At 44.3% G+C, this 10453-nt stretch overlaps 2 protein-coding genes across 2 annotated transcripts in view; both read left to right on the top strand.

The window, feature by feature from the left end:
* Window positions 1–474: 474 nt before the first annotated feature.
* On the top strand, window positions 475–3999 carry LOC103660753 (beta-galactosidase-1-like protein 2). Its single transcript, XM_008688409.2, has 6 exons — window positions 475–619; window positions 1316–1403; window positions 1768–1879; window positions 2612–2728; window positions 2836–2899; window positions 3595–3999. The coding sequence occupies exons 1-6, from the start codon at window positions 475–477 to the stop codon at window positions 3600–3602; spliced, it is 534 nt and encodes a 177-aa protein (XP_008686631.2). The 3' UTR covers window positions 3603–3999.
* A 446-nt stretch (window positions 4000–4445) lies between these two features.
* The window catches only part of LOC103660754 (beta-galactosidase-1-like protein 3), a 95472-nt gene continuing 89464 nt past the window's right edge, over window positions 4446–10453 (top strand). Inside the window, exon 1 of the mRNA XM_040630641.1 lies at window positions 4446–4451. Within this exon, the coding sequence (XP_040486575.1) occupies window positions 4446–4451 (6 nt within the window). The remainder of the gene's footprint in view (window positions 4452–10453) is intronic.

Below are 10453 nucleotides of genomic sequence, written 5' to 3'. Positions count from 1 at the left end.
GTCCTGGACCATTTCACTCATCAGCTGGCTATTCCCAGGAAAACGGTAGGTAATCCAGTGTTGATGGACAATACTTCGGCGCCCAGGCTTGACTGTAAGCGTGGCCTGGCACTGTGATAGCTTATTTTCTCCTCCACTGTTCTTTGGAACGTTCCCTGCATAAGAGCCCAACAGGGACGCAGGAGAGCTGTATGCGTTTCTAAGGTATAGGTGTATAAGCTTTGGGTGAGCAGAACTTCAACATGCTGGCTATTTGCTGCTCAAAAAACTCCAGGTTTGTCCCTGCCTCAATAATTTCTCGTGAAATGTTTGAGTGACTGTTTTCTGAAAGGCCTAGGATGGGGTGGGGGTGAGGGTGGGGTGAGTAGAAAGAGAAGGAGCCCAAGGGTTTACTTGACCCAGAGCCGAATGTCTGCAGGCATCTGAGGCCCGCTGTCTGTCAGTCACTCTGCTTAGTTTCGGAGGAGACTTAAGATGTCTCCAGAAAAGTTCCCTGAGTGGTACCCTCTGTGGCTCGTCCGTCTTGGACAGGTCTACAATGTTTACCCGACACTGAGGATCCTGGTGGAGAATCAAGGCCGCCTTGCCTATGGGAAGGACATCAATAAGGAGAGAAAAGGTAGGCCTCCTTCCTCCCAAGGGTGGAGAAGTTTGAGATCTTGAGGCACCAAATCCCTGTCACTCTTATCCTAGGCTGAGGACAGTCATGGCCAAGTGTACGGTTTGGTAGACAGCAGGATATCTTGGCCAGCGAGATAGGCATGTATAGAAACTATGATAAAGTCTTGCTTTCATGGGAAAGGATGATGAAAGGTGCCTTCTCTCAAGTGTGTTCTCTAATGACCAAGCCAGAGCACTGCCTTTCCTCTTCCAGGAGGGTTTTGAAAAAAGCTGTAGAAAAAGAGGGTTAGAATCCCTCCCTGGGAACTTTTATTTTTCCTTCTCTGGAGCTCAGTGCCTGTGTCTTGCCCACCCCCGCCCCCGGGCTCCTGGGCACAGAGTCACACCCACCTTCCTTCCCCTGCTCCAAGTGCTTTGACCTAGCTGGGAGTTAAAGGTTGTCTGAACTGCTGTTCTGGCCCGACCTGGCAGGAAGCGCAGTGACTTTTGCACTGTTAATGTGGGAGATACAGGCACACTCTAAGACGTGTACGTGTGTAACAGAAGGAAGAATTTAGGTAAGATTTTGCAGAAACCTCCCATCTGATAAGGACAGGAAAGCATCGTCCCTCGGGGGAGGCCACAGCCTGTTTACCTCTCTGTGTCCACATCCCTGCTTGCCTTCTTCATGTTCCCTTTATTCCCTCTTTCACAGGTTTAATTGGGGATATCTATCTGAACAATTCTCCTTTAAGAGAATTTAAAATCTACAGCCTGGATATGAAAACTAAATTTCTAAAAAGGTGGGTGCCAGACCATTGACTCAAGGGGATTGATCAAAGATGGTTCTGATTTAGAGATGGAAAGAAGCTCAGAGACCATCCAGACTAACCTCCTTAGTTTTCAGAGAGGTGAGATCCACAGTGTTGAAGGAAATGACCCCAACTTTCATAGTTGTCTGGGGCACAGGGGTGACCATCCCCTCATTCACCCAACTCCTGGTCTGCTGATTTGTTTGTTTTTTTCTGCGTCATGCCCCCTTAGGGGCATGTGTCTGTGTTATAAGAGGGATGCCAGGCTTGGGCAAAAAGGAGACCTACCTCAAAAGTCACAACTGACACACAAAGAAGGGTATGACCTTTCCATTGGTGTTTGATTCCCTCTTAGGGACCTTCCTAACATCTGGAAACCAGCCTTATTCAAACATCAGGGCCCTGCCTTCTTCCTTGGTATTCTGAGAATGGGTAATGACCCCAGAGACACCTTCATAAAAATGGAGGTTAGTGATATTTCTCCCCTGCCTATCCCCCCTGCCCCCATCTTAAAAGGATATTTGAGAACAAGCTCCTTGGTGCATGGGCCTTGTCCTGTGAAAGGAAATGTAAGCTCCCTGGGACATCAGGGACTTCAGCCACTCCACAGCTATCTGGAGTCTGCCCCTTCCCTGGTGTTGACAAGGGTGGGGGTGGAAGCTTAACAAATGCAACAGAGACATAAGTAGTATGTTCTAGTGGGGGCAGCTGTAGGATCTACTGCATGAAGAGTTTAGTGAGTGTGATCCACGTGTCCCCAGACGTAATCTAAGACACTGAGGTCCTCAACCCCTTTAGAACACACATCCGATCTGTGGTGGGGATGTTGAGATTTTAATGCACATGTACAGCCATCCCAGAATTCTACAACTAAAACTATGTTTTGGGGCCAGGGTGTTTTGGTGAATGCCTGATGGCCCATGGAAATACCCTTCCCTGATTTGGGACAGATGAGTTAGAAATCAGTACCTTCCTCCTTGAGGCCCGGGTGTTGAGCCAACCCCAGGCCAGGGGTAATAGCATAGATCTGTCCAGGTAACCTTCCGTTAAGGCCATGTGTGGCAATTCACTCCATGTAGGTGTGTCTATGACTATGATCAGGTGCGTTTATGGGGGGGGGTGTGCGTGCGTGTGTCTTCACCCTAGTGTTATTACATCTTGAACTCGGGTCTTGAATCCTTCATTCTGATCTTTTTCAGGGCTGGACAAAAGGTGTAATATTCATCAATGGACAAAATCTGGGACGCTACTGGAATGTAGGTCCCCAGGAGACCCTCTACCTTCCAGGACCCTGGCTTCATCCTGGATCAAATGAGGTAAGCTGGCCCCTATACCTCCCTCATCCCAGCCCACTTCATTTGGCCTTTGCCTTGCAGAGTCAGAACTTGAATCTCATGCTCACCCATCTCCTCCTCCTCCACAGATCATTGTGTTTGAGGAATTTAAATCTGGCCTGGAGATCCACTTCACAAACACGTCTCATCTAGGTATGGTATTCTGGAGGGTAAACTTGTAGCATCTGAGACAATCCTTCTGGGTCTTTCTAGCTGGGCTAGAGATACAGAAGGCAGAATGTACTATCTCCCAGAAATCTGAGCACTTCCTCACTGCCTTTGCTTGATAGCCTGGTTTTCTCTTATACCTGGCACAGCTCTACTCCTCACCTCCCATTTCCGAATGACTTGACTAACTCACCCCTCTAACAGCCTTCACCCAATTCCTTGGGCCTCCCTTTCTTCCAGACATTTCCACTGTGCTCTCTGGATCCCTCCCTCATTGTAAACCAAGGTCCCAACATTTTCCTCTTCTTGCCTTTTCTGAAATATGTCTCCTGCTGCTCTCTCTTGTGCTGCCATGTTTGATCATTCCAAGGCGTGTTTCCTAGTACCGTTTCTCAGGTTGCCAAAGCAAGGGACTGCATGGCCCAGTCACCACAGGTGAGAAGGTTGCAGGCTCTGTGCCTGCCCATGGTGGATGAGTGGTGTCTGTGCACCCAGCCTCCTTGATCCTTGTGTTGGTAGCAGGATCCAGATATCCTTTTGGAGAATCACCCTTGCTCCCTTCATTAGAGTCTTGGTGGGACTGATAATCACGCTGCCCTTTCTTCCCACCTGCAACTTGTCCTTCCCTGCCAGGGGTGGGCCTGTGATGTACGATAGACAAATCAGACTTTCTTTTCCAGGATACTGAATCTCGAGTGTTGTGACATAACATAGGAAATTGATTGAGATGAGTCGCTTCAACAGTGGGGCTGTGAGTAACCTACCCATCCTGATGCCTCGGTTGCCAGAACTACCATGGCTTCTCCACTTAGCCAACCCCTGCTTTGGGTTTACCATCCACTTCCTAATTTGCCAGTGCATTCCTCTTTTGGCATAGGTTAGCTAACCTGTTTCTGACGTGCATAACAAAATAGGCCTACTTCGTGCATACCCTTTGTCATATTGCTATAATAAAGGCCGTTTGGCCACCAAATAAAATGCTGAAAAAATGAGATGCTCAGAATACTTGACCCCACAAATGTAAATTTGAAGCAAAAGTGATCCTTTGAAGAAATCAAATAAAATGTAAACATTTATGCATTTCATATACTTTGTGTTTTCAATGTATTATAAAAAAAAAAGGTATTTTCCTTCCACCCTTCTGTGCTATTTCATACCCCCCACTGGCTCTTCCGTAGTCAGGGGAAAGCCCTGCTTCTCTGAGACTCATGACAACCAACTGCCTGGTCTGGTGCCTCCTTACCACCTTATTATTCTTTACCCACCTCCTGACTCCCAGCTTTGGTACCTGACAGGCAGCTCTTCTTGAGTCCATGTTGCACTCCCAGTCCTCTGGGTGCTGCACGCCTTCTGAGCCACAGTGAGAGCACAGGGAGCCATTTAAGTGTGGCAGATGCATCCGCTGCCTGGGCAGGTAGAGGGCAGATCTGGGGAGCTTCACTTTCTAAAGCTGCTGCAAATTTCAGCATGGTAAAAATGGGCCCTGGGGACCGCTGACAGGCTTCTGGGAAGCTTGGGAGAGTGGGTCACCATGAAGGTGAGTTGGCACTGCATCGAGGGCTGTTGAGACTTCCAAGCCAAGACCAAAAGGAATCACAGCCAGCTTTGAGGCCAGTTGTACAAGAGGCTGAATTCCTCCCAGCATCAAGATCCTGAGTCCTCTCTTCGCATCTGCAAATGCCAGGGGACCAGCAGCACCCATGTGGACCAGGACTTCCATAGCCCAAGGAGGTGGGAGAGCACGAGCTCCCTGCTTGGTGCTTCCTTCACTTTCCACTCCACTGTTATGTCTCTCAGTCCAAACCTGCCAAGAAGGAAAGTGCAAGCTGGCAGCATGGCTTCTTTCCTCTATCTCTTGTTTCCCCTCCCATCATCACCCAGACCCGGAAAGTATCAGTGGTCCTGTATCATAGCCTCTGATTCCATAGAGCACAGGCCTTAGTGTGGGCATCACCCGGAGGACTCGTTAAAACATGCATTGTTGGGCTCCATTCCCAGAATTTCTAGTTCAGTAGATCTGGGGTGGGACCTGAGGGTTTGCATTTCTACCAAGTCCCAGGTGATGCCAATATTGCTGGTCTGAGGACCACACTTTGCGCACCTTTGCAATAGAGCAGTGTCTCAACCTGTCTCAACACTGTTACTCTTTTGGGTCAGAGAAATCTGTGTGGCAGGGGCTCCCTGAGTATTGCGGGATGTTGAACAGCATCCTTGGTCTCCATGCACTAGATGCTGGTAGCACAACCCCCTTAGTTATGACAACCAAAATCCCTCCGGGTGAGAAACACCGCCATAGAGCATACCAGTTGTCCTAGTAAGAAGTGATACTTTCCCTACCTTATGGGAAGGCACTAGGAGTTGGGAGCCTTGGGAATCAATATTTTTTAAATAAAAGGCGAAGATGACACAATTTAGGAAATCTTCTTTCAACACAATAGTCTATGACTCTGTTTTCCTTCTGCATAATCGTAGTTCTGAATGACAGAAACAGCTTATTCTTTCTTTTTTGTACTACTTTTGAAAGAAATTCTAATACTCTCAAAGATAAATGGATTCCTAGGGTAACCTGGGGTTAAAGTCCTATATGAGGTAGACTGAAAAGAAAAATCGCATTACATTTTTACAATTACTCCCTTTACATCTCTAGACAAACGAGCACAATATGGCGTGATGCTAAAAAGGTACAGCTCATTGCTGGTGTCTGGTCTTCATGATTCCTTAGGGTCCCAGGTAATACACACAACACTCAGGCCAAATATTCTTACCTAATCCATGCTGTCCTACTGGAAGAAGCTTTAAGGGCGATTTAATGTTTTTTTTCTCCCCCAGATAACCAAGTGTTAGTACCTTGGGTGAAGTACCAGGTTAATTAATAGCCTAAATGCAATTTCTCTACCCAGGTGAGTTGCAGTGTGAATATTTGTCCTTCTTTAATTGTTGTGTATTCAGGGTCAATCAGTGTTAGGCACAGACATACTTAAGCAAAATTTAGTGACAATGAATATTTTCACCTAGATTCTGCCCAAAAGCTCAAATAGGAGGATTAAGTGCGGGTTGAAGAGGTTGAATGCTGACAGAGGAGTCTGTCCTCTCCTGTATCATACAGATGTCTTTTGTATAGTAGGCGGTATTTTCATCCATAGGCTTCTTACGCTTACAACCTTAGGAACACAAGTCTACCTGGGAAGGGAGTGGAGAACCTGAAACCATTCTGTAATCTGCTAAATGCTTAGCTGGTTTCTAGAAGTCCTTTCTCTCTCTCTCTCTCTCTCTCTCTCTCTCTCTCAGCAACCTAAATTTATACAGAAAATATGAGCTCTGCTCAGTTTTTGACAAATCCGTGGAAGGAGAGAAAGTTCATCAACTTGTGGGCCTGGAAAGTCTTTATGTTTGTTACCCTCTGTAAACTTGCTGTCCCGCAGGCGATACCTTGCTCTCCACTGCTATGCCGTGTAATACCATCGCGGGCACAGACATCCGCAGCCAGGCCCAGCCCCTCCCTGCCACCTAAAGTCCAGCTGATAACTGACTCCCCATCCCCAGCTTACTAACATTTGGATGAGCAAAGGTCTCACTCGTTTTGACTGACCAGGAGAAATCCTGAGTGGCAGCCCTCCGAATTCTGAAGATACTACAAAACCAACCCAATAGAGAGCCTTGTATTCCGGAGACAGTAGTGGTAGTTTCATTTGTCACCTAACCATCAGAGCACCATCCTCTGAAGTCACTTTAGTAGCTGTTGCCCCTAGACTAGGTGACATGGCTGTGCAGCACAGACTAGAAGGAAGGCTCCTCAGGGAGACAGGACAGGCAGCGGTCCCCACAGGAGCTGGGTACATCTTCACTCGATTACACTGCTTGCAGTAAGAGTCCTTTCAGGGAAAGCAGGGCATTTCCTCTTGATACTTGGCTTACTGAAACCCATGGAAAGGAAGAGTGACCCCGCATCTTCTGGAAAGAAGAGATTATGTCAAATAACAAGTCTAGAATCCCAATAGAGTTAAGAAAGGGGCCTAATGCTCTTGACCTGTATAAGATAGTGGTTCTCCACTCTCGGTGTGTGTCACCTAACCTGGAGAGCTAATAAAAAATAGAGTGGTCCACGCTTACCGAAGTAGCATGAAGCCTGCACCTCACAGTCTTACCAAGTTCCCCAGGTGACGCTGATAAACACCAAAACTTGAGAACATTGCTCTCGGGCACAAGGACACTAGGGCACTATGAAAAAAATCCAGCTTAACACAGATCTGCAACTGGAAAAAGGAGAAGTATTTTAATAGCCTTCACAGGCACTTAGTATGGAGATTTTTCTTTGGTAATACACCAAAATTTTACAAGTAGTTTCTTAAAGATTAGTAGAAATGTGGAATCTAAAATTATATAGATAAACTTCTTGAACTCAGTTACGTTAAAATCCATTGGTGTGACTTGGCATGGATCTTTCACTCAAGCATGATCTGGTAACGTCATGCATTGGTTCACAGAATTATGCCAATTTTCAAAATATTGACATATTTCATCATCCAATAGAAAAAATCCAGTCATTATTTTTTAATTTAAATTCAATAGCCAACATATTTAGTTTCAGATGTAGTGTTCAATAATTCATCAGTTGCATATAACATCCAGTGCTCATCACATCACATGCCCTCCTTAATGCCCATCACCTGGCTACCCCAACCCCCCACTCACCTCCCCTCCAGCAACCCTCAGTTTGCTTCCTATAGTTAAGAATCTCTCAGGATTTGTCCCCCTCTCTGATTTCTTTCCATTCTGTTTTCCCTCCCTTCCCCTATGATCCTCTGTGCTGTTTCTTATATTCCACATATGAGTGAAACCATATGAAAATTGAAAAAAAATCCACAGTCATTAATATCACCACCAATATCATAGGAAATGTCTTTCAAGATTTGAGGAGCTGTCAAGCTACTGGTGGTGGATACAAGTTTTCCAAAATACCAATTTTTAATTGAAAGCTCGAGGTTTTTTTCATTAGCAACAAGTACTATCAGTTGCTATCCTTCAGTGACAGGCTCACTTCATAATTTTTTTTCTCTTTCTCTTTTTAAATAAGTTTTATTGAACAAACATAACACAATATATAACATAACATAAAATCAATCCTTTTAAAGTGTAAAATTTAGTGGCTTTTTGTATATACAGAGTTGTGCATCCATCACTAGCATCCAGCTCTAGAACATTTTCATAGCCCCCATACCCATTAACACCCACTCTCCAGTTCCTCCTTTGCCCAGCCCCTGGCAACCAGCCCTGTCTATCTCCAGGGATTTGCCTATTCTGGACATTTCATGTAAATAGAATCCTACAATCTGCAGTCTTTGTGGCTGCCTTCTTTCACTTCCTATAATGTTTTCAAGGTTCATCCATGTTGTAGCATGTGTCAGAATTTCATTCATGGGGCACCTGGGTGGTGTAGTCAGTTAAGCATCTGACTCTTGATTTGAGCTCAGGTCATGATCTCAGAGTCCTGGGAGTGAGCCCCACATCAGGCTCTGTGTTCAGCATGGAGTCTCCTTGAGACTCTTTCTCTCCCTCCCTCTGTTCCTCCCCCTGCACTCACTCTCACACATGCTCTCTCTCTCTCAAATGAATGAATAAATCTTTAAAAAAAATTTCATTCATTATTTTGGTTGAAGAATATTCCATTGTATGGATAGACCACATTTTGTTTATCCTTTCATCGGTTGGTGGACATTTGAACTGTTTCCACTCTTGAGCTATTACAAATAGTGCCGCTCTGAACACTCACGTGCAAGTTTTTGTGTGGACATGTATTTTCGTTTCTCCTGGGTATTCCCCTAGGAGCAGCATTGCTGGGTCATACAGTAACTCTATGTTTCACATTTTGAGGAACTGACAAACTCTTTTCCAAGGTAGCTGTACCATTTTACAATCCCACCAGGAATATATGAGGGTCCCAATATCTTATTGTCCTCACTAACATCATTAGCTGTCATTTTGGTTTTAGCCATCCTTGTGATTGAGAAGTGGTACTTCAATGTGGTTTTGATTTGCACTTCACTAATGATGATATGATGATAATAAATGATAATGTGGAGCATTAATTTAATTCTGTATTTTTGGCCATTTGTTTACCTGCTTTGGAGGAATGTCTATTCAAATCTTTTCACATACCCTTAATCATTTTTAAAATATGGCTTATTTTTTAATTGCTGAGTTATGAGTTTTTGTATTTTAGATACAAGTCCCTTATCAGATATATGATTTACAAATATTTCCTCTCATTCTGGGGTTTCTTTTCATTTTCTTTTTCTTTCTTCTTCTTTTTTAAAAGATTTATTTATTTATTTTGGAGAGATAGAGTGTGCATACATGTGCACCTGGGGAGGGAGGTAGGAGGAAGAGGGAAAGAATCCCAAGCAGACTCAGTGCATAGCATGAGCTCAATGCAGGACTTAATCTCATGACCCATAAGATCATGACCTGAGCTGAAACCAAGAGTCAGACATTCAACTGACTGAGCCACCAGGTGCCCCTTCATTTTCCTGATAGTATCATCTGAAGCACCACATGTTTTAATTTTAATGAAGCCCAACATACCTATTTTTTTTCTTTTGTTGCTCATGCTTGATGTCATTTGTATCTAAGAAATTATTGCCTAACTCAAGGTTATAAAGAATTTAATTCTGTGCTTTCTAAGACCTTTGTAGTTTGAACTCTTAAACTTAGGTCTATGATACATTTTGAGTTAATTTTGGGGGTCCAACTTTATTCTTTTGCACAAGGATATCCATGTGTCTCCTCACCATTTGTTGAAATGACTGTTCTTCCCCATCAAATTGTCTTGGAACCTTTTCCAAAAATCAATTGACCATAAATGTATGAGTTTATTCCTGGACTGTCAGTTCTGTCCCATGCACTTTTATGTCTATCTTTAGGCCAGTACTTCACTGTCCTGATCACAGGAGCTTTGTGTTGTTTTAAAATCAGGAAATGTGAGTCTCCTAATTTTGTTATTTTCCAAACTTTTTTTTTGATATTCTGGTGGACACAAAGATTTTTAAATGCTTTATAGATGATTCCATTTTGCAGCTAGGTTTGAGAATCATTATTTCTAGTGGACACAAATTATCTAGATATTCTTGCCACCTTCATAAAACCCATCACTTATAAGTTTGTCAATTGTTTTATCTACACATTCTGATGGCTTCTATTTTTATTTATTTATTTATTTATTTATTTTTTTTCATGATGTATTATCCTTTTTTTTTTTTTTAATGATTTTTTATTATATTATGTTAGTCACCATACAGTACATCCCCGGTTTCCGATGTAAGGCTCAATGATTCATTAGTTGTGTATAACACCCAGTGCACCATGCAATACGTGCCCTCCTTACTACCCATCACCGGTCTATCCCATTCCCCCACCCCCTCCCCTCTGAGGTTCCCAGCCTGTTTCTTTATGGTGCCGCCTCGTATGTAGCCCCGCCGGCTCCCGTGTGCAGGTGGCTGCCGCTTCCCGGGCCGCCCCCACGCGGCGCGGCTCCTCCCCTTC

This window comes from Ursus maritimus, unplaced genomic scaffold (genome assembly GCF_017311325.1).
Source record: "Ursus maritimus isolate PB19 unplaced genomic scaffold, ASM1731132v1 scaffold_16, whole genome shotgun sequence".
Lineage (NCBI taxonomy): Eukaryota > Metazoa > Chordata > Mammalia > Carnivora > Ursidae > Ursus > Ursus maritimus.
Note: the sequence above shows the minus strand (reverse complement) of the source record. Positions and strands in the feature narration are given on the sequence as shown.